Source organism: Salvelinus namaycush, chromosome 16 (genome assembly GCF_016432855.1).
Source record: "Salvelinus namaycush isolate Seneca chromosome 16, SaNama_1.0, whole genome shotgun sequence".
Lineage (NCBI taxonomy): Eukaryota > Metazoa > Chordata > Actinopteri > Salmoniformes > Salmonidae > Salvelinus > Salvelinus namaycush.
This window is the reverse complement of record NC_052322.1, coordinates 42,270,382-42,293,993: the sequence shown is the minus strand read 5'-3', so window position 1 is coordinate 42,293,993 and position 23,612 is coordinate 42,270,382. Positions and strand designations below refer to the sequence as shown.

Here is a 23,612-nt window from a genome sequence, read left to right as displayed (position 1 = left end):
GTCCCATACAAAGCGTTTATGTATGAATACATGTACGGTTACACCCCTAACCACAACTAATTTGAACAATCTGGGAGGTAAAGTTTGTAAAGTATTAAATAATCTAGCTGTATAGCCCTACTAACAACACTAAGTTATGTTCTCAGTCCAGCAGCAGCAGGACATGATCAATTCCCATTCTCCATAGTGACAGCCCTTCAGAAAGACAGAGGCCAAGCTAATCACCCTCCTCTCCTTGGGGATCTTGCCCTCTGCCTCTAGCTTAGCTCGGGCATGTCATCACACACTAACCCTAACCCAGGCTACTCACCCTCCTCTCCTTGGGGATCTTGCCCTCTGCCTCTAGCTTGGCTCGGGCCTGTCATCACACACTAACCCAGGCTACTCACCCTCCTCTCCTTGGGGACCTTGCCCTCTTCCTCTAGCTTGGCTTGGGCCTGTCATCACACACTTACCCTAACCCAGGCTAATCACCCTCCTCTCCAGCTTGGCTCGGGCCTGTCATCACACACTTACCCTAACCCAGGCTACTCACCCTCCTCTCCTTGGGGATCTTGCCCTCTTCCTCTAGCTTAGCTCGGGCCTGTCATCACACACTAACCCTAACCCAGGCTACTCACCCTCTTCCTCCAGCTTAGCTCGGGCCAGTCATCACACACTAACCCTAACCCAGGCTACTCACCCTCCTCTCCTTGGGGATCTTGCCCTCTGCCTCTAGCTTGGCTCGGGCCTGTCATCACACACTAACCCAGGCTACTCACCCTCCTCTCCTTGGGGATCTTGCCCTCTGCCTCCAGCTTGGCGCGGGCCTGTCTTCTCTTCAGGATGCGATGGTACTGTTTAGCGTTGACGTACAGCGGTTCCTCCTCTAACATCTCAGCCCCAGGTAGAGGGATACGCTGCATAGCAGGAACCGCACCCCCGCTAGGCATCATCTAGCAGGGAGAGAGAGAAAAAGAGACATACTAGTTAGAGCCTCTGGCAAAGAGGAGAGAGAGGGATAGAGAGAGCGGGGGGGGGGGAGAAAGAGAGACACTGCATAGACTATCTGAATAACAAACACACTGATTGCTGTGTGTGTGTTTGTGTCTGACCGAGGCTAATTTGCAACAATTATTTCTGATCAAACACCCCATACCACAGAGATAAACTATTGTGTAATATTTAATTATAATTCCTCACTGAGTCTAGGTACTAACCCACTACAGGCTCTATACTAACCAGCTATGAACCCACTACAGGCTCTATACTAACCCACTACAGGCTCTATACTCACCAGGTACTAACCCACTACAGGCTCTATACTCACCAGGTACTAACCCACTACAGGCTCTATACTAACCAGGTACTAACCCACTACAGGCTCTATACTCACCAGGTACTAACCCACTACAGGCTCTATACTCACCAGGTACTAACCCACTACAGGCTCTATACTCACCAGGTACTAACACACTACAGGCTCTATAATAACCAGGTACTAACACACTACAGGCTCTATACTCACCAGGTACTAACCCACTACAGGCTCCATACTCACCAGGTACTAACCCACTACAGGCTCTATACTCACCAGGTACTAACCCACTACAGGCTCTATACTCACCAGGTACTAACCCACTACAGGCTCTATACTCACCAGGTACTAACCCACTACAGGCTCTATACTCACCAGGTACTAACCCACTACAGGCTCTATAATAACCAGGTACTAACACACTACAGGCTCTATACTCACCAGGTACTAACCCACTACAGGCTCTATACTCACCAGGTACTAACCCACTACAGGCTCTATACTCACCAGGTACTAACACACTACAGGCTCTATAATAACCAGGTACTAACACACTACAGGCTCTATAATAACCAGGTACTAACACACTACAGGCTCTATACTCACCAGGTACTAACCCACTACAGGCTCCATACTCACCAGGTACTAACCCACTACAGGCTCTATACTCACCAGGTACTAACCCACTACAGGCTCTATACTCACCAGGTACTAACCCACTACAGGCTCCATACTAACCAGGTACTAACCCACTACAGGCTCTATACTCACCAGGTACTAACCCACTACAGGCTCCATACTAACCAGGTACTAACCCACTACAGGCTCAATACTAACCAGGTATGAACCCACTACAGGCTCCATACTATCCAGGTACTAACCCACTACAGGCTCTATAATAACCAGGTACTAACCCACTACAGGCTCCATACTAACCAGGTACTAACCCACTACAGGCTCTATAATAACCAGGTACTAACCCACTACAGGCTCTATACTAACCCACTACAGACTCTATACTAACCAGGTACTAACCCACTACAGGCTCCATACTAACCAGGTACTAACCCACTACAGGCTCCATACTAACCAGGTACTAACCCACTACAGGCTCCATACTAACCAGGTACTAACCCACTACAGGCTCTATAATAACCAGGTACTAACCCACTACAGGCTCTATAATAACCAGGTACTAACCCACTACAGGCTCTATAATAACCAGGTACTAACCCACTACAGGCTCTATAATAACCAGGTACTAACACACTACAGGCTCTATAATAACCAGGTACTAACACACTACAGGCTCTATAATAACCAGGTACTAACACACTACAGGCTCTATAATAACCAGGTACTAACACACTACAGGCTCTATACTAACCAGGTACTAACCCACTACAGGCTCTATAATAACCAGGTACTAACACACTACAGGCTCTATACTAACCAGGTACTAACCCACTACAGGCTCTATAATAACCAGGTACTAACACACTACAGGCTCCATACTAACCAGGTACTAACACACTACAGGCTCTATACTAACCAGGTACTAACCCACTACAGGCTCTATAATAACCAGGTACTAACACACTACAGGCTCCATACTAACCAGGTACTAACACACTACAGGCTCTATAATAACCAGGTATTAACACACCGTGCCCCAACCCCCTCAGTGATCTAGGTAATAATCTGGGTATCTCTGGTTGGGGCCTTACCATGACCATGCCACCAGCGTTCATCATGTTGCCTGAGACTGGCAGGGTGACGGTCACAGTGCCCTGCTGTCCACTGTTGGTAGTGGTGGTGTTGGCACCCCCTGTCTGTACCATTTGGGCCCCCGCCAGGCTGCCTGCTGGGATGGTGATCATTCCTGGGGAGAAAAGGCCTTCTTAACACCACCACCTTCACCATTTTATTTGTTTGTTTGTATTTGTGTGTGTGTCGGCAAGTGTGCGCCCAAGCATGTCGGTGTGTGTGTGGCCATACTGTAAACATACCCTGTTGCAGGACGGTGCCATCTGCGTTGACTGGCTGGTAGACGATGGTCTGTCCATCAGCTGTCTGCGCAAGCTGCTGGCCCTGCTGCAACTGAATCTGCTGGCCCTGCTGCAACTGGATCTGCTGGCCCTGCTGCAACTGAATCTGCTGGCCCTATAGGAACACACAGGACTGGGTCATATACAGTATGGCGACAAGTAAAGTAAGTAGCCTTGCATGAGCCTTGGCTTGTGCGAGCCACAACGGCTCATAGGAGCAGGAGCATATCTCTTGTTTCTGTAGTGTGAGGCAGCTTGATGTACCAGTACAGGAACAGGACGCTAGTCTATCGCAGGGCCATACCCCTGATCTATCTCCTTAATGCTATAAAATATCATAAAAAATCTAAATACAATGTTATTGGTCGTGTACACATATTTTGCAGATGTTATCGTGGGTGAAGCTAAATGCTTCTGTTCCTAGCTCCAACAGTGCAGTAATATCTAACTAAATGCTTGTGTTTCTAGCTCCAACAGTGCAGTAATATCTAACTAAATGCTTGTGTTTCTAGCTCCAACAGTGCAGTAGTATCTAACTAAATGCTTGTGTTCCTAGCTTCAACAGTGCAGTAATACCCAACTAAATGCTTGTGTTCCTAGCTCCAACAGTGCAGTAATATCTAACTAAATGCTTGTGTTCCTAGCTCCAACAGTGCAGTAATACCCAACTAAATGCTTGTGTTCCTAGCTCCAACAGTGCAGTAGTATCTAACTAAATGCTTGTGTTCCTAGCTCCAACAGTGCAGTAGTATCTAACTAAATGCTTGTGTTCCTAGCTCCAACAGTGCAGTAATACCTAACTAAATGCTTGTGTTCCTAGCTCCAACAGTTCAGTAATATCTAACTAAATGCTTGTGTTCCTATCTCCAACAGTTCAGTAATATCTAACTAAATGCTTGTGTTCCTATCTCCAACAGTTCAGTAATATCTAACTAAATGCTTGTGTTCCTATCTCCAACAGTTCAGTAATATCTAACTAAATGCTTGTGTTCCTATCTCCAACAGTTCAGTAATATCTAACTAAATGCTTGTGTTCCTATCTCCAACAGTTCAGTAATACCCAACTAAATGCTTGTGTTCCTAGCTCCAACAGTGCAGTAATACCTAACTAAATGCTTGTGTTCCTAGCTCCAACAGTGCCGTAATACCTAACTAAATGCTTGTGTTCCTAGCTCCAACAGTGCCGTAATACCTAACTAAATGCTTGTGTTCCTAGCTCCAACAGTGCAGTAATACCTAACTAAATGCTTGTGTTCCTAGCTCCAACAGTGCAGTAGTATCTAACTAAATGCTTGTGTTCCTAGCTCCAACAGTGCAGTAATATCTAACTAAATGCTTGTGTTCCTAGCTCCAACAGTGCAGTAATACCTAACTAAATGCTTGTGTTCCTAGCTCCAACAGTGCAGTAATATCTAACTAAATGCTTGTGTTCCTAGCTCCAACAGTGCAGTAATACCCAACTAAATGCTTGTGTTCCTAGCTCCAACAGTGCAGTAATACCTAACTAAATGCTTGTGTTCCTAGCTTCAACAGTGCAGTAATACCTAACTAAATGCTTGTGTTCCTAGCTCCAACAGTGCAGTAATACCCAACTAAATGCTTGTGTTCCTAGCTCCAACAGTGCCGTAATACCTAACTAAATGCTTGTGTTCCTAGCTTCAACAGTGCAGTAATACCTAACAATACACAAATCCCCAAAATAAATAGAAAGAAATTAAGAAATATAGAATATAATAAATATAGAATATAATAAATATATATATCCTATCAGACTAAACCAACAAGGGGGATTTTACCCTTTGAAAGGTATATAGTGGCAAGAAAAAGTATGTGAACCCTTTGGAATTACCTGGATTTCTGTATAGATTGGTCATCAAATTTGATCTGATCTTCATCTAAGTCACAACAATAAACAAATACAGTGTACTTAAACTAATAACACACAAATTGTTGTATTTTTCTTGTCTATATTGAATACATCATTTAAACATTCACAGTGTAGGTTGGAAAAAGTATGTGAACCCCTAGGCTAATGACTAACTGAGTCAGGAGTCAGCTAACCTGGAGTTCAATCAATGAGACGAGATATTGGTTAGAGATGCCCTGCCTTATAAATAACAAAAAATCTAAATTTGAGTTTGCTATTCATAAGAAGCATTGCCTGATGTGAACCATGCCTCAAACAAAAAGAGATCTCAGAAGACCTAAGATTAAGAATAGTTGACTTTCATAAAGCTGGAACGGGTTACAAAAAGTATCTCTAAAAGCCTTGATGTTCATCAGTCCACAGTAAGACAAATTGTCTTTAAAATGGAGAAAGTTCAGCACTGTTGCTACTCTCCCTAGGAGAGGCTGTCCTGCAAAGATGACTGCAAGAGCACAGTGCAGAATGCTCAATGAGGTTAAGAACCCTAGAGTGTCAGCTAAAGACTACAGAAATCTCTGGAACATGCTAACATCTCTGTTGATGAGTCTACGATACGTAAAACACTAACAAGAACGGTGTTTATGGGGAGGACACCACAGAAGAAGCCACTGTCCAAAAAAACAACATTGCTGCACTTCTGAAGTTCTCAAAAGACCACCTGGATGTTCCACAGCGGTACTGGCAAAATATTCTGTGGACAGATTAAAGTTGAGTTGTTTGGAAGGAACACACAACACTGTGTGTGGAGAAAAAAAAGGCACAGCACACTAACATCAAAATCTCATCCCAAATGTAAAGTATGGTGGAGGGAGCATCATGGTTTGGGGCTGCTTTGCTGCCTCAGGGCCTGGATAGCTTGCTATCAGACGGGGAACTTAATTCAAGTTTATCAAGACATTTTGCAGGAGAATGTAAGGCTATCTGTTCGCAATTTTTAAAACATTTATTTAACCTTTATTTAACTAGGCAAGTCAGTTAAGAACAAATTCTTATTTACAATGACGGCCTAGGAACAGTGGGTTAACTGCCTTGTTCAGGGGGCAGAACAACAGATTTTTACCTTGTCAGCTCGGGGATTTGATCTAGCAACCTTTCGGTTACTGGCGTAACGCGCTAACCACTAGGCTACCTGCTGAATTGAAGCTCAACAGAAGTTGGGTGATGCAACAGGACAATGACCCAAAACACAGAAGTAAATCCAAGGGTTCACAGTTTGTCCACCCTGCACTGTGAATGTTTACACGGTGTGTTCAATAGACATGAAGACATATCATTGTTTGTGTTATTAGTTTAAGCAGACTGTGTTTGTCTATTGTTGTGACTTACGATGAAGATAAGATCACATTTTATGATCAATTTATGCAGAAATCCAGGTAATTCCAAAGGGTTCAAATACTTTTTCTTGCCACTGTACACACACACACAGTGGCCAGTTTATTAGGTACACACATCTAGTACCGGGTCCAACCCCTGTTGCATACAGAACAGCCTGAATTCTTCAGGTCATGGAAATATTACTCAATTTGTATCAAGGGACCTAACGTGTTCCAGTGAAACGTTTCTCACACCATTACACCACCACCATCCTGTACTGTTGACACCAGGCAGAATGGGGCCATGGACTCATGCTGCTAACAACAAATCTTGACTCTGCCATCAGCATGACGAAACAGGAACCGGGATTCGTCGGACCAGGAGATGTTTTTCCACTCCTCAATTGTCCAGCGTTGGTGATGGCGTTGCCACTGGACCTGCTTCTTCTTGTTTGTAGCTGATAGGAGTGGAACCCGGTGTGGACGTCTGCTGTAATAGCCCATCCGTGACAAGGACCGACGAGTTACGCGTTTCGTTATTTCCCCCGCTTGTTATCTTGCACGATTCTTGCCATTCTCCTTCGACCTCTCATCAACGTGCTGTTTTCGCCCACAAGACTGCCGCTGACTGTTTGTTTTAGTTTGTCGCAACATTCTCTGTAAACCCTAGACACTGTCGTGCGTGAAAATAACAGGAGGCCGGAAGTTTCTGAGATACTGGGGGCGGCAGCGTAGCCTAGTGGTTAGAGCGTTGGGCCAGTAACCGAAAGGTTGCAAGTTCAAATCCCCGAGCTGACAAGCTACAAATCTGTCGTTCTGCCCCTGAACAAGGCAGTTAACCCACTGTTCCTAGGCCGTCATTGAAAAATAAGAATTTGTTCTTAACTGACTTGCCTAGTTAAATAAAGGTTAAATGTAAGTCGCTCTGGATAAGAGCGTCTGCTAAATGACTTAAATGTAAATGTAATACTGGAACCGGCACGTTTGGCACCGACGATCATATCACGCTCAAAGGCTCTTAGTCTTAGGTCACTCGTTTTGCCCAAAAGGTCAATCGGAACACCGAATGTATATATTGCATAGGATTGAAACTTAATATTTTCTGGCCTTGCTGCAGCTGGATCAGTTCACCCATGATTCGGTGTCAATGAGAGATTTGAATTTACATTGTAGTTCCTCATGTGGAAGTTGAACTAAAAGTATGTTTGAATTCAGACGCAAATGCTGATGGTTAGCGATGTCACATTGTGCTAATAGAGGAAGTGTGTCATCAGAAGTCTGTATAGGTGTATACCTTTCAGAGAGTGTGTGTGTGTGTGTGTGTGTGTGTGTGTGTGTACATCATGTGTGTGTGTGTGTGTGTACCTGGTTCTGTCCGGCTGTGATGGTTTGTTGTGGCTGTTGGATGATGATCTGTTGGGGTTGACCCTGCTGTCCCCCTAGTTGTAACATCTGGCCGTTCTGCAGCTGGATCTGCTGTCCCCCTAGATGGATCGTCTGACCGTTCTGCAGCTGGATCTGCTGTCCACCCTGTAGCTGGATCTGACAATGAAACATAATCAGATGATAGTGTGTTCATGATATCATTCCAACTCCAGACTCTGGCTCAAATAAATATGATTCCTAGAATGGGAAAAGACTCTAAGAACACTGCACTTTGAAAGCATTCTAATTTAATTTAATGGGTTCTAGCAATTTTCCTCTCATCCCATTCCTCACCTGTTGTAGTCCCTGTCCTCCAGACACAGGCACCTGCATGATGGTCTGTCCCTGTCCCCCCCCCATAGCCTGCACCATGATGGGTTGCCCTGACGATGTGATCAGCTGCCCTCCGCTCACCTGCACCACCAGGGGCTGGCCTTGGACCTGTGGGTGGGTGGGTTAAAGTTGATACATTCATTCCCAGATAATCATATACATTGAGTGTACAAATAATTAAGAATGCCTTCCTTTTCCCCTCACAACAGACTCAATCCGTCGGGACATGGACTCTATAAGGTGTCTAAAGCATTCCACAGGGATGAAGGATCATGTTGACTCCAATGCTTTCTACAGTTGTGTCAAGTTGGCTGGATGTCCTTTGGGTGGTGGACCATTCTTGATACACACGGGAAACTGTTGAGCGTGAAAAACCCAGAAGCATTGCAGTTCTTGGCACAAACCGGTGCGCCTGGCACCTACTACCATACCCCATTCAAAGCCGCTTAAATCTTTTGTCTTGCCCATTCACTCTCTGAATTGCAAACATACACAATCCATTTCTGAATTGGCTCAAGGATTAAAAATCCTTCTTTAACCCGTCTCCTCCCCTTCATCTACACTGATTGAAGTGGATTTAACAAGTGACATCAATAAGGGATCATAGCTTTCACCTGCACTCACCTGGCCAGTCTATGTCATGGAAAGAGCAGGTATTCATAATATTTTGTACACTCAGTGTATACTATAACTCTGCAGTTTCATGTCACAGCCAGAGCGCTGATAAAACACCAAGCGTGTCATTAAAACAGAATATAATTCCTGTTTTAGGACATAAAATTATGAACACATGAACCAGTTGACAGTGTAAGCGGATCATAGCGTGAACAATGGTGAAAAACTCTGGCAAATGCCCATAATATGATGGTCAATCCGATGTTTCAGACTGTTGCTGGTACCTTCATGGATGACTCGGACTGACTCAGTCAAACCAGTCACTGAGCTGGGGACATGCAGCTCAGAGCAGCGATAGCGTTCTTGGGAAGCTAGCACTGAGATGGGGCATGGTAGGCGAGAGGCATGCTGTACACTGTGACACTAATGCAGTGCGATGTAATACTGTGACCGGGTGACAATGTGACATAGGCAGACGGTCACACCACTACCTGGAGTGTCTGCACCTGCTGCCCAGAGGCCGTCAATACCGGCGCCTCGGTCTGCAGCTGCACAGCCGTCATTGTGCCCTGAGTCTGCAGACAAGGTCATGTTCATTAGGGCACGCAACCGGAAACCGTTTCAAAGCATTTTTGTAACGGAAAACAAAAAAGTGCATTTCTTATTTAAACAAGCCCCTAAATCCAGGTAGCCCTTCCCTGTTTCATTCAGTTTTCTGACGTTTAGTGCCTAATGAACACGGAACAAGGTACAGCTACAGATAACTCATCCCAGAAGTCTGAGATTAGATTTAATCATTTTATATAAATGAATTGCCTATAATGACACTTCTCAGTCTAGACTCAACAACATGTAGGCCTACATTGTATTCAGTTGTTGTACCTCAGTAAAGTCTGGTTGAGATTCACCAGCTCAGGTTGAACCGTTGCCACTCACCTGTTGTTGGATCTGTCCGTTGGACGTCTGCACGACTATCTGCTCCCCTGTTGAGGTGGTGGCGGTGGTGTACTCCATGGTCAGTTAGTCACAGTCCTTCCTGTCATTGTCAAAATACAGAGTTTGATCAATCAAATTAGAGGCAGAGTGACAAATTAGGCCTACAAAGGAAAGTCCAATACAAGCTGGGATATCAAACCCAAAGGGTCGCACAAACAATCATAGGCTATGAGGTTGTTGTAGCCATATATAACAGGAAAATAATATGATTGATTGTTGGGCATTAGCTTGACTAGCTAAACAGTCACCATTTCAGCGGACATGTGGAACACGAGCGTTCATGTGTTTTCCGGTTCTTGTCCCTCAGGATTGTAGCCAAATTTAATGATTCAGCTGAGGCGGGTACATCATCAAGATATCATTCAGTTGGAGTACAAACATTTCGCTACACCCGCAATAACATCTGCTAAATATTTGAATGTGACCAAAACATTTGATTTGGACAATATTTCTTGTAATTAACAAAATGGGCTACATAACGTTAGATTTGTTGAAGGACATCTTGATGTGTTTTCTTTGTTGTTCGCTAGCTTTACTGTTGCTAGCTACACAGCTAACGTTAGCTAGCTTGAGATAAGGCACAGGTATTACATTAGGTAACTAGCTAGCTGGACAGTTGACTAGCTAGTTAGCTTAGCTAGCAAGTTAACTCCGTGGGCTGTAAATGTTCACATACAGAACGGAAGCATGTTGAAAATGCATAAATATTTGCGTATAACATTAGCTAGCTACAAAACAGCACATTATTTATTGGATTTATTCAAAGCTAACGTTGCATTTAGCATGCAAATCTGTCTCCGTCGCCTCGGTTATGTAGCAAGGATTATGTTGTACTACAATCATTAATGAAATCATTACAGTTCAAAAACACGACGTTGATTTGCTTCAACGTTCGATTCCTGTATTTTGTAGAGTTAGTAATTTGGTTGGTCAATGACAAACCAATCCGTGCTGACAACTATCATAGGGCTTCTATTACCGTTTCTTCGCTGTCCGGTATCCCTCTGATTGGCTCCAGTACAGGGTTCCAAAGCCCAATCACCAAAGTGAGCAGACAAAATGGCGCAAATGAAACAACAGCGATGTCGAAGAGATGCATGTGATCGTTGAGGCGAAGAAAGACGAAGATTGCCGATACAACCCGACAGATGATGCAATTGGTTCAGTATGTAATGTCCTGCCTGTCGTACTCAGAAAAAAAAACTGTTGGAGTCAGTGGTGGAAAAAGTACCCAATTGTCATACTTGAGTAAAAGTAAAAATACCTTAATAGAAAATGACTCAAGTAAAAGTGAAAGTCACCCAGTAAAATACTACTTGAGTAAAAGTCTAAAATTATTTGGTTTTAAATATATTTAAGTATCAAAAGTAAATGTAATTGCTAAATATACTTAAAAAACATGAAAATGGTGCCTCCTGATTTTCTTAATATAAGGAATTTGAAATTATTTATACTTTTACTTTTAAGTTTACAGATAGCCAAGGGCACACTCCAACACTCAGACATAATTTCCAAACTAATAATTTGTGTTTAATGAGTCCGCCAGATCAGAGGCAGTAGAGATGACCAGAGATGTTGTCTTGATAAGTGTGTGAATTGGACCATTTTCCTGTCCAGCATTCAAAATGTAACAAGTACTTTTGTGTGTCAGGGAAAATGTATGGAGTAAAAAGTACATTATTTTCTTCAGGAATGTAGTGAAGTAAAAGTAAACGTTTTCCAAAATAGAAATAGTAAAGTGAAGTACAGATACCTCAAACGACTTAAGTAATAAATACTTTAATGTACTACTTTAGACCACTGGTGCTAATCTCTCTTTACCAGATTCTACCACTGCATACATGGGTAATATTCATAAATATCTATGCATTTACTTAAATTAAGGTTTGTTGTTTGTTATTTTCGATCAAGTAGTGACTGATATGTATCGGGGGTTTTTCAACACCACATGCCAGTAGGTGGCAGTATGTGGAAATATAGGTTGTATGCCACTCACGACTAAGACTGTTTGCGGAAGTGCTACATTGTTTCCACGAGACAAGCAGGTCTAGACTGAAATGTAGCTAAAGAAAGCAGGAGAATCTTATTTGGGTGAATACAATTGTTTCATTGTTTCTATCAATGTTGGCTAGACACCTGGTTATTGTTTGAATAGTTTGTGAGATGTGAATAGGCGGTAGCAGCAAGAGGCGTATTTAGCTAACTAGCTCTGAATACTAGCCAAGGTTACTATCAAATCACATTTTATTGATCACATACACATATTTAGCAGATGTTATTGCGGGTGTAGTGAAATACTTGTGTTCCTAGCTCCAACAGTGCAGTAGTATCTAACAATTCACAACAATGCACACAAATGTAAAATAATGGAATTAAGAAATATATTGTAACGACCCTGGGTTTATAAGCGCGGAAATCGACTCTGCCGCTTGAGCACGCTTTTGCGGCACAGTCGATAGCGCGCCGGACCTCGGGCTAGGGGTCGAGCGTTCGAGACCTGCTCCCTGCTGTTTCATTAAACTGGTGTCAGAACCCAGGGTCGCTACAATATTAATGTTTGGACGAGCAATGTCGGAGTGGCATTGACTTAAATACAGTAGAATAGAATACCGTATATACATATGAGATGAGTAAAACATTATGTAAACATTATTAAAGTGACTAGTGTTCCATTATTGAAGTGGCCAGTGATTCCAGGTCTATGTATATAGGGGAGCAGGCTCTAAGGTGCAGGGTTGAGTAACCGGGTGGTAGCCGGCTAGTGTTGGTTATTTAACAGTTTGATGGCCTTGAGATAGAAGCTGTTTTTCAGTTGCCGTACCACGCGGTGATACAGCCCGACAGGATGCTCTGTTGGCCATCTGTAAAAGTTTGAGGGTCTTTCCATTAGCATTGAGGTTATTTCAGCGAGCTGAACTTTTTTTGTATCTAACTAGATCAGACTGAATGGACGTGCTGGGCAAATCGGCGATATAGAACATGTCGAGAATTTCTGATCCTGTCTTTTCTTCATCCAGTAGTGTCTGGTGACCAGTGGTGAGCCTTCAGAATAGCCATGTCTTTCAGGATGGTCTCCTTGATAGCCTCCAGGCTTGGCAAACTGTCAGTGATGCCCACAAGGAGCTGTAGTCGAAACGTCAGCAGAGATGCCAGCAAGGCCTGGATGGATCAGAGGCAGACACACAGGACCTCGGCCCACAGACACAGAGAGAAGGAGGAGAGGTTTGAAGATCCAGATATGGACGATGTAGACGACAAGGTCCAGGCTGTGTTCAGGTGGGAAACATTTATCCTAAACTGAACCCTAGGCTTTGCCCTGGTCCCAGATCTGTTCGAGTGGTCTTTCTGACTAAGAACTGTTGGTGATGCGTACAGCACAAACAGACCTGGGACCACCAGGCCTATTGAAGGGTGCCTGTCTACATACTTGCCACTTTCACCCCGGTCAGTGATAGGCCTACATAGTATCTTAAGATAATATCATATATTTATCAAGTCATCACTCGTGGTGCAACTAGGCCTAATGCCGTCTGTCTCACCTTCCCTGTCTAGTGAAGAGAGGAGGAGACAGAGGACGGTGAAGTACCATATAGTCAAGAGACAGCTGACTGAGTCTGGAGCTCCAGAGAGGAAGCTGAGCTGGGACGCCATGGAACAGATCAGGTGAGGAAGGCTGCAATGTTACTAAATATTCAGAAATATATTATATACACAGTACAAGTCTAAAGTTTGGACACACCTACTCATTCCAGGGTTTGTCTTTATTTTTACTATTTTCTACATTGTAGAATAATAGTGAAGACAAACTATGAAATAACACATGTGGAATCATGTAGTAACCAAAAAAGTGTTAAATCAAAATATATTTTAGATTTGAGATTCTTCAAAGTAGCCACCCTTTGCCTTGACAGCTTTACTGTACTGTATGAATTACATGTTTTGATTGTCTGTCAGGTAGACTAGGGAGTCGTGTCAGCTTTATCTGCAACGATGTCAACGTTTTGCCTCAATGACTAAACCAATGACTCAATTACTGACTACACCCCCAGGTATCTGAAGCAGGAGCTACCAGAGGAATGGACCATTGACCGTCTGGCAGAGGGATTCTCTGTCCATCGTGACATCATCCTACGAGTCCTGAGGAGCAAGTTCACCCCCAAACCAGAGAGGAAGGCTAAACAGGACGCCAGCGTGTGGGCCAGGCTGAGACAGCAGGCCTTACCTGGGAGTGGAGCAGGGGGACAGGGCAGGCAGCAGGCCTTACCTGGTGGTGGAGCAGGGGGACAGGACAGGCAGCAGGCCTTACCTGGTGGTGGAGCAGGGGGACAGGGCAGGCAGCAGGCCTTACCTGGTGGTGGAGCAGGGGGACAGGACAGGCAGCAGGCCTTACCTGGTAGTGGAGCAGGGGGACAGGGCAGGCAGCAGGCCTTACCTGGGGGTGGAGCAGGGGGACAGGGCAGGCAGCAGGCCTTACCTGGTGGTGGAGCAGGGGGACAGGGCAGGCAGCAGGCCTTACCTGGTGGTGGAGCAGGGGGACAGGGCAGGCAGCAGGCCTTACCTGGGGGTGGAGCAGGGGGACAGGGCAGGCAGCAGGCCTTACCTGGTGGTGGAGCAGGGGGACAGGGCAGGCAGCAGGCCTTACCTGGGAGTGGAGCAGGGGGACAGGGCAGGCAGCAGGCCTTACCTGGTGGTGGAGCAGGGGGACAGGGCAGGCAGCAAGCCCTACCTGGTGGTGGAGCAGGGGGACAGGACAGGCAGCAAGCCCTACCTGGTGGTGGAGGGGCAGGGGGACCGGGCAGACCACAGCTGCCTGCCTCTGGACATAGAAGTAGCAAACCAGCCATGCTGCCCGCAGGAAGTGGCACTGGTGCCCTGGTCACCCTGGCTAGCCACAGTAGCCAGAGGCTGATAGCCAGGGACTTGGAGGATGGCCCTGGCCCAAGAGCCATGATGACTACTGCTAATAGTCCTGCTGCTCCTCTCACCTCACTACCCACCCAGCTCTCATCCTCACCAACCCTGCACAGGAGACACACCTCAGGACAAGATAACTCTAGAGAGGAGTGGGAGGAAGAGGAGAATGTTCCAGAGGACAATGTGTCGGAGAAGGTTGAGGAGAAAGACGACCAGGAGGAGAGATGGGATGGAAGGGTGTTTTCAGAGGAAGAACTGGAGGAACTAATGCTGTCGTCAAAGCCTTCGCGAGTGGTACAGAATGGGATAGAGTTCTTTGACAGCGAAGGAAACTTCCTGTACAGAATCTGAGACAGCAAAATGGCACCCTGTGCACTACTTTTGACCAGGGCTAAATGGCACCCTATTCCCTATATAGTGCACTACTTTTGACCAGGGTGCCATTTTAGAAGTAGCCTGAGATGTTGTTAATGTGTTGGTTTCCTAAATACAATAAAATGCAATAGACTTCTGTTGGAAGATGCCAGAGACTGATTATGCCGCAAACCAATAAAGCACTATTTCAAATGTATGGGTTAGTCACAAGTTTTGATTGTAATTCTATAATTTGCTTTCTTGAATGTTGTACATGTTGACATTGGAATGAAATGTCATGTTAACGCAATGTTAGTCCAGAAGAGGCAAAAGTTTCAAAGGGACAAGTTAATTTATTGGTCGTCAACCCAAAGCAAAATTGTCTCAAATATACAGAAGATATACACAGCAGATACCAAGATTCAACAATTGAGCCATCACAATTATTTCTTTATACAGCCATTTTAAAATGTAAGAAAGAAAAAGTCTCACCTCTCAAATCAAAGACATAAAACCAGCATGAATAATTCAGAACAAGTGTCTTCCCAGTGTTAACTACCGTACAGGTGTTGGCTCTAATGCCAATCGACATTTATTTTAGTCCTGTGCAAGAGTAGAGATGTTTTTGTACAAACCAAACACCAAGTATAGGTTGGCTTTTAAATTAGATGAAACATTGCATTTGTCTGTTTCACAGTGGACAAATCAAGTTGTATTGCATGACAAGGGAATCAAATTGGTTCATGTTTCCATTTCCCATTGCTTTATAGATGGGAGAGTATTCAGAGAAACAGTTGTACTGAACAGAAGGGTAGTCGGTATTGAAGGGAGTTTCAGTTGAGGTGAAATCCTTATTTCACATCATTACAGTAAGTGCAATCTACAAAATGGATGCACTGTGGTTACACAGACATCTGAGATCTAGGGTGCATCCTATGGGCCCTGGTCAAAAGTAGGCCCCTATATAGGGAATAAGGTGCTATTTGGAATGCACACTTTGATGCTATTATAGACCGTACGTACACTTGCCACTCATTGGGAAGGCACAGACCCAGCCCCCCATACTAGACAGACATTACACCCCCAAATGGGCTTCCGAGGCTAGAATGATCCTGTCTCTGTGAAACTAAGTCAATGACCTTCTCAGGTAACGTGGTGACCATGATAAAATAGGTTTATTCAGTAGAATTAGCTCATCTCATATGAGCTACAGTACATAGAGGTCGGTTCTACACATAGTGAAAACAGGCACGCCAGTGTGAAACTGCTACACATCCATACAACATTGTTATAAAAACCACTTCTTCTAGCCGACTGCTTCGTCAAAAATGTCCAGGTCTTATGTACTACATTTACAAATGTGCTCTTAGTTCCTGTGTTTACATTGTTGCCCTGTGTAGTCCAGTGATTGATTCCTACTGTCCTTCCTTCACTTTCGGATCTACTTTCACTTGTGTAGGGACAGCTTAACATATTAAAACAGAAGTATCATTTTTATTGAGAAATGAGGAGGCGTAAGGCCAATTGCTATTTGTACACTAGATTTTCTCCCAAGGACTAAACTAAAAACAGACAGTTTTTCACATACAAAAAAAGGACATTGTTCCAATACAGCCAAATCATAATTTGAGATACATGCACGCAACACATTTGTATTACCCCATTGATATCAATGCATGATTTAGGAGGTGAAAGTTTGAGTCAGGTACCCATTTCTGGGGTTAGAATACATGGCTTTAGTTCAGTCTAGTTTAGAGGACGTTCACCCCTGCTATAAAAGCTTAGTGTTGATACAGTGGATATAAACATGTTATTGCTATCCAACTTTAAAATGCTTAGAAATATTTCCACTTCCATCTTATTAGTTAGGCAAAATACTTACAAATATTTTTTTTCCAAGCCACAGTACCCAACAGCAACTTATTTACCACTCTGTCACATCAATGAAAAAGGAAAGCTCTTTATGTACAGGGGAGGGGAGGGGAGGGGGAAACAGGAAAAGTCTTCATTAGAAGTGTATACGTAATATTCCCAAGAGCCCCAGCCCTAAGCATGTATAAACCGTAATGTTGTTTATGTTCACTTGGTTGAAAAAGATAGCTTTATGTTGTTAAGAGAAGATGCTGATGATAAAACAGCTTCTACACAGCAGTTTCCAGAGGTCCATTATTTAATGTTCACCAGCAGTCCAGAACCACCACATTCCATCACTCAATTGTCCCCAACGGAAAAGGAACTTGGAGAATAAACTCTAAAATCAACCACAACACTACTACTGGCCCCATTTTGCTCTCCTGCTGAACTCTGTATGTGTGTCTCACTCAGAACAGAAAGCCTCATTGGATACCTCACTGATGAGAGCTGCGTTACAAGGACTCTCCACCAGGCGATGTAAGGTCAGGGGTTAGAGTTAAAGGGTCATGGTGGAGGGGAGAAGGAGGAAGTAACAGGAAGCGAAGGAGAGAGCAGCAGCGAGCCCCGGTGTACACATAGGACAAACTTGTTCTTCAATATAGAGCAGTGAGCCTAAGGACAGACAGGAGACTAGATTCCCCTGGTAGCTGCAGGAGCTTCTGGTTTGTGAAGGATAGACAGGAGACTTGTAGTTCCTCCTGGTAGCTGCAGGAGCTTCTAGGTTGTAAAGGATAGACAGGAGGCTAGATTCCCCTGGTAGCTGCAGGAGCTTCTAGGTTGTAAAGGATAGACAGCAGGCTAGATTCCCCTGGTAGCTGCAGGAGCTTCTAGGTTGTAAAGGATAGACAGCAGGCTAGATTCCCCTGGTAGCTGCAGGAGCTTCTAGGTTGTAAAGGATAGACAGGAGGCTAGATTCCCCTGGTAGCTGCAGGAGCTTCTAGGTTGTAAAGGATAGACAGGAGGCTAGATTCCCCTGGTAGCTGCAGGAGCTTCTAGGTTGTAAAGGATAGACAGCAGGCTAGATTCCCCTGGTAGCTGCAGGAGCTTCTAGGTTGTAAAGGATAGACAGCAGGCTAGATTCCCCTGGTAGCTGCAGGAGCTTCTAGGTTGTAAAGGATAGACAGCAGGCTAGATTCCCCTGGTAGCTGCAGGAGCTTCTAGGTTGTAAAGGATAGACAGGAGGCTAGATTCCCCTGGTAGCTGCAGGAGCTTCTAGGTTGTAAAGGATAGACAGCAGGCTAGATTCCCCTGGTAGCTGCAGGAGCTTCTAGGTTGTAAAGGATAGACAGGAGGCTAGATTCCCCTGGTAGCTGCAGGAGCTTCTAGGTTGTAAAGGATAGACAGCAGGCTAGTAGTTCCTCCTGGTAGCTGCAGGAGCTTCTAGGTTGTAAAGGATAGACAGCAGGCTAGTAGTTCCTCCTGGTAGCTGCAGGAGCTTCTAGGTTGTAAAGGATAGACAGCAGGCTTGTAGTTCCTCCTGGTAGCTGCAGGAGCTTCTAGGTTGTAAAGGATAGACAGCAGGCTAGATTCCCCTGGTAGCTGCAGGAGCTTCTAGGTTGTAAAGGATAGACAGGAGGCTAGATTCCCCTGGTAGCTGCAGGAGCTTCTAGGTTGTAAAGGATAGACAGCAGGCTAGATTCCCCTGGTAGCTGCAGGAGCTTCTAGGTTGTAAAGGATAGACAGCAGGCTAGATTCCCCTGGTAGCTGCAGGAGCTTCTAGGTTGTAAAGGATAGACAGCAGGCTAGATTCCCCTGGTAGCTGCAGGAGCTTCTAGGTTGTAAAGGATAGACAGCAGGCTAGATTCCCCTGGTAGCTGCAGGAGCTTCTAGGTTGTAAAGGATAGACAGCAGGCTAGATTCCCCTGGTAGCTGCAGGAGCTTCTAGGTTGTAAAGGATAGACAGCAGGCTAGTAGTTCCTCCTGGTAGCTGCAGGAGCTTCTAGGTTGTAAAGGATAGACAGCAGGCTTGTAGTTCCTCCTGGTAGCTGCAGGAGCTTCTAGGTTGTAAAGGATAGACAGCAGGCTTGTAGTTCCTCCTGGTAGCTGCAGGAGCTTCTAGGTTGTAAAGGATAGACAGCAGGCTAGATTCCCCTGGTAGCTGCAGGAGCTTCTAGGTTGTAAAGGATAGACAGGAGGCTAGATTCCCCTGGTAGCTGCAGGAGCTTCTAGGTTGTAAAGGATAGACAGCAGGCTAGATTCCCCTGGTAGCTGCAGGAGCTTCTAGGTTGTAAAGGATAGACAGCAGGCTAGATTCCCCTGGTAGCTGCAGGAGCTTCTAGGTTGTAAAGGATAGACAGGAGGCTAGATTCCCCTGGTAGCTGCAGGAGCTTCTAGGTTGTAAAGGATAGACAGCAGGCTAGATTCCCCTGGTAGCTGCAGGAGCTTCTAGGTTGTAAAGGATAGACAGCAGGCTAGTAGTTCCTCCTGGTAGCTGCAGGAGCTTCTAGGTTGTAAAGGATAGACAGGAGGCTAGATTCCCCTGGTAGCTGCAGGAGCTTCTAGGTTGTAAAGGATAGACAGCAGGCTAGATTCCCCTGGTAGCTGCAGGAGCTTCTAGGTTGTAAAGGATAGACAGCAGGCTAGATTCCCCTGGTAGCTGCAGGAGCTTCTAGGTTGTAAAGGATAGACAGCAGGCTAGTAGTTCCTCCTGGTAGCTGCAGGAGCTTCTAGGTTGTAAAGGATAGACAGCAGGCTAGTAGTTCCTCCTGGTAGCTGCAGGAGCTTCTAGGTTGTAAAGGATAGACAGCAGGCTAGTAGTTCCTCCTGGTAGCTGCAGGAGCTTCTAGGTTGTAAAGGATAGACAGCAGGCTAGATTCCCCTGGTAGCTGCAGGAGCTTCTAGGTTGTAAAGGATAGACAGCAGGCTAGTAGTTCCTCCTGGTAGCTGCAGGAGCTTCTAGGTTGTAAAGGATAGACAGCAGGCTAGTAGTTCCTCCTGGTAGCTGCAGGAGCTTCTAGGTTGTAAAGGATAGACAGCAGGCTAGTAGTTCCTCCTGGTAGCTGCAGGAGCTTCTAGGTTGTAAAGGATAGACAGCAGGCTAGTAGTTCCTCCTGGTAGCTGCAGGAGCTTCTAGGTTGTAAAGGATAGACAGCAGGCTAGTAGTTCCTCCTGGTAGCTGCAGGAGCTTCTAGGTTGTAAAGGATAGACAGCAGGCTAGTAGTTCCTCCTGGTAGCTGCAGGAGCTTCTAGGTTGTAAAGGATAGACAGCAGGCTAGTAGTTCCTCCTGGTAGCTGCAGGAGCTTCTAGGTTGTAAAGGATAGACAGCAGGCTAGATTCCCCTGGTAGCTGCAGGAGCTTCTAGGTTGTAAAGGATAGACAGCAGGCTAGATTCCCCTGGTAGCTGCAGGAGCTTCTAGGTTGTAAAGGATAGACAGCAGGCTAGATTCCCCTGGTAGCTGCAGGAGCTTCTAGGTTGTAAAGGATAGACAGCAGGCTAGATTCCCCTGGTAGCTGCAGGAGCTTCTAGGTTGTAAAGGATAGACAGCAGGCTAGTAGTTCCTCCTGGTAGCTGCAGGAGCTTCTAGGTTGTAAAGGATAGACAGGAGGCTAGATTCCCCTGGTAGCTGCAGGAGCTTCTAGGTTGTAAAGGATAGACAGGAGGCTAGATTCCCCTGGTAGCTGCAGGAGCTTCTAGGTTGTAAAGGATAGACAGCAGGCTAGATTCCCCTGGTAGCTGCAGGAGCTTCTAGGTTGTAAAGGATAGACAGCAGGCTAGATTCCCCTGGTAGCTGCAGGAGCTTCTAGGTTGTAAAGGATAGACAGCAGGCTAGATTCCCCTGGTAGCTGCAGGAGCTTCTAGGTTGTAAAGGATAGACAGCAGGCTAGATTCCCCTGGTAGCTGCAGGAGCTTCTAGGTTGTAAAGGATAGACAGCAGGCTAGATTCCCCTGGTAGCTGCAGGAGCTTCTAGGTTGTAAAGGATAGACAGCAGGCTAGATTCCCCTGGTAGCTGCAGGAGCTTCTAGGTTGTAAAGGATAGACAGCAGGCTAGATTCCCCTGGTAGCTGCAGGAGCTTCTAGGTTGTAAAGGATAGACAGCAGGCTAGATTCCCCTGGTAGCTGCAGGAGCTTCTAGGTTGTAAAGGATAGACAGCAGGCTAGATTCCCCTGGTAGCTGCAGGAGCTTCTAGGTTGTAAAGGATAGACAGCAGGCTAGATTCCCCTGGTAGCTGCAGGAGCTTCTAGGTTGTAAAGGATAGACAGCAGGCTAGTAGTTCCTCCTGGTAGCTGCAGGAGCTTCTAGGTTGTAAAGGATAGACAGGAGGCTAGATTCCCCTGGTAGCTGCAGGAGCTTCTAGGTTGTAAAGGATAGACAGGAGGCTAGATTCCCCTGGTAGCTGCAGGAGCTTCTAGGTTGTAAAGGATAGACAGCAGGCTAGATTCCCCTGGTAGCTGCAGGAGCTTCTAGGTTGTAAAGGATAGACAGCAGGCTAGATTCCCCTGGTAGCTGCAGGAGCTTCTAGGTTGTAAAGGATAGACAGCAGGCTAGATTCCCCTGGTAGCTGCAGGAGCTTCTAGGTTGTAAAGGATAGACAGCAGGCTAGATTCCCCTGGTAGCTGCAGGAGCTTCTAGGTTGTAAAGGATAGACAGCAGGCTAGATTCCCCTGGTAGCTGCAGGAGCTTCTAGGTTGTAAAGGATAGACAGCAGGCTAGATTCCCCTGGTAGCTGCAGGAGCTTCTAGGTTGTAAAGGATAGACAGCAGGCTAGATTCCCCTGGTAGCTGCAGGAGCTTCTAGGTTGTAAAGGATAGACAGCAGGCTAGATTCCCCTGGTAGCTGCAGGAGCTTCTAGGTTGTAAAGGATAGACAGCAGGCTAGATTCCCCTGGTAGCTGCAGGAGCTTCTAGGTTGTAAAGGATAGACAGCAGGCTAGATTCCCCTGGTAGCTGCAGGAGCTTCTAGGTTGTAAAGGATAGACAGCAGGCTAGATTCCCCTGGTAGCTGCAGGAGCTTCTAGGTTGTAAAGGATAGACAGGAGGCTAGATTCCCCTGGTAGCTGCAGGAGCTTCTAGGTTGTAAAGGATAGACAGCAGGCTAGTAGTTCCTCCTGGTAGCTGCAGGAGCTTCTAGGTTGTAAAGGATAGACAGGAGGCTAGTAGTTCCTCCTGGTAGCTGCAGGAGCTTCTAGGTTGTAAAGGATAGACAGGAGGCTAGTAGTTCCTCCTGGTAGCTGCAGGAGCTTCTAGGTTGTAAAGGATAGACAGGAGGCTAGTAGTTCCTCCTGGTAGCTGCAGGAGCTTCTAGGTTGTAAAGGATAGACAGGAGGCTAGTAGTTCCTCCTGGTAGCTGCAGGAGCTTCTAGGTTGTAAAGGATAGACAGCAGGCTAGTAGTTCCTCCTGGTAGCTGCAGGAGCTTCTAGGTTGTAAAGGATAGACAGCAGGCTAGTAGTTCCTCCTGGTAGCTGCAGGAGCTTCTAGGTTGTAAAGGATAGACAGGAGGCTAGATTCCCCTGGTAGCTGCAGGAGCTTCTAGGTTGTAAAGGATAGACAGGAGGCTAGTAGTTCCTCCTGGTAGCTGCAGGAGCTTCTAGGTTGTAAAGGATAGACAGCAGGCTAGTAGTTCCTCCTGGTAGCTGCAGGAGCTTCTAGGTTGTAAAGGATAGACAGCAGGCTAGTAGTTCCTCCTGGTAGCTGCAGGAGCTTCTAGGTTGTAAAGGATAGACAGCAGGCTAGTAGTTCCTCCTGGTAGCTGCAGGAGCTTCTAGGTTGTAAAGGATAGACAGCAGGCTAGATTCCCCTGGTAGCTGCAGGAGCTTCTAGGTTGTAAAGGATAGACAGCAGGCTAGTAGTTCCTCCTGGTAGCTGCAGGAGCTTCTAGGTTGTAAAGGATAGACAGCAGGCTAGTAGTTCCTCCTGGTAGCTGCAGGAGCTTCTAGGTTGTAAAGGATAGACAGCAGGCTAGTAGTTCCTCCTGGTAGCTGCAGGAGCTTCTAGGTTGTAAAGGATAGACAGCAGGCTAGATTCCCCTGGTAGCTGCAGGAGCTTCTAGGTTGTAAAGGATAGACAGCAGGCTAGATTCCCCTGGTAGCTGCAGGAGCTTCTAGGTTGTAAAGGATAGACAGCAGGCTAGATTCCCCTGGTAGCTGCAGGAGCTTCTAGGTTGTAAAGGATAGACAGGAGGCTAGATTCCCCTGGTAGCTGCAGGAGCTTCTAGGTTGTAAAGGATAGACAGCAGGCTAGATTCCCCTGGTAGCTGCAGGAGCTTCTAGGTTGTAAAGGATAGACAGGAGGCTAGATTCCCCTGGTAGCTGCAGGAGCTTCTAGGTTGTAAAGGATAGACAGGAGGCTAGATTCCCCTGGTAGCTGCAGGAGCTTCTAGGTTGTAAAGGATAGACAGCAGGCTAGTAGTTCCTCCTGGTAGCTGCAGGAGCTTCTAGGTTGTAAAGGATAGACAGGAGGCTAGATTCCCCTGGTAGCTGAAAATGCCACCTGTTACTCCAGAAGATCCTAGAGACACAGAGAACAAACAACATTC

At 45.8% G+C, this 23,612-nt stretch overlaps 3 protein-coding genes across 9 annotated transcripts in view; 1 reads left to right on the top strand and 2 right to left on the bottom strand.

Annotated features, from left to right (window-relative positions):
• The window catches only part of LOC120061454 (nuclear transcription factor Y subunit alpha-like), a 17,501-nt gene extending 6,453 nt beyond the window's left edge, over positions 1–11,048 (bottom strand). Inside the window, exons 1-7 of one of the 3 annotated variants that reach the window (XM_039011270.1) lie at positions 10,934–11,048; positions 9,895–9,994; positions 8,305–8,451; positions 7,951–8,127; positions 3,307–3,460; positions 3,025–3,179; positions 762–935 (exon numbers count right to left, since the gene is read on the bottom strand). In XM_039011270.1, the coding sequence (XP_038867198.1) occupies positions 762–935; positions 3,025–3,179; positions 3,307–3,460; positions 7,951–8,127; positions 8,305–8,451; positions 9,895–9,972 (885 nt within the window). In that variant the 5' untranslated portion in view covers positions 9,973–9,994; positions 10,934–11,048. Of the gene's footprint in view, positions 1–761; positions 936–3,024; positions 3,180–3,306; positions 3,461–7,950; positions 8,128–8,304; positions 8,452–9,894; positions 9,995–10,202; positions 10,827–10,933 lie in introns of those variants that run through there. The other 2 variants (XM_039011272.1, XM_039011271.1) reach the window with 2 other exon arrangements.
• A 909-nt stretch (positions 11,049–11,957) lies between these two features.
• Positions 11,958–15,439, top strand: ngrn (neugrin, neurite outgrowth associated). Of its 2 annotated transcripts, none has more exons than XM_039011269.1 (4): positions 11,958–12,045; positions 12,975–13,230; positions 13,507–13,617; positions 14,004–15,439. In XM_039011269.1, the coding sequence occupies exons 2-4, from the start codon at positions 13,010–13,012 to the stop codon at positions 15,217–15,219; spliced, it is 1,548 nt and encodes a 515-aa protein (XP_038867197.1). In that variant the 5' UTR covers positions 11,958–12,045; positions 12,975–13,009; the 3' UTR covers positions 15,220–15,439. The 2 variants fall into 2 exon arrangements, with proteins under 2 accessions (XP_038867197.1, XP_038867196.1); XM_039011268.1 differs by having other exon boundaries at positions 12,972–13,230.
• Positions 15,440–15,555: 116 nt separating this feature from the next.
• LOC120061452 (sortilin-like) overlaps positions 15,556–23,612 on the bottom strand; it is a 48,775-nt gene continuing 40,718 nt past the window's right edge. For 2 of the 4 annotated variants that reach the window (XM_039011265.1, XM_039011266.1), the window contains one exon: positions 15,556–23,584. In XM_039011265.1, coding sequence (XP_038867193.1) covers positions 23,570–23,584 — 15 coding nt within the window. In that variant the 3' untranslated portion in view covers positions 15,556–23,569. The remainder of the gene's footprint in view (positions 23,585–23,612) is intronic. The other 2 variants (XR_005478332.1, XR_005478333.1) reach the window with 2 other exon arrangements.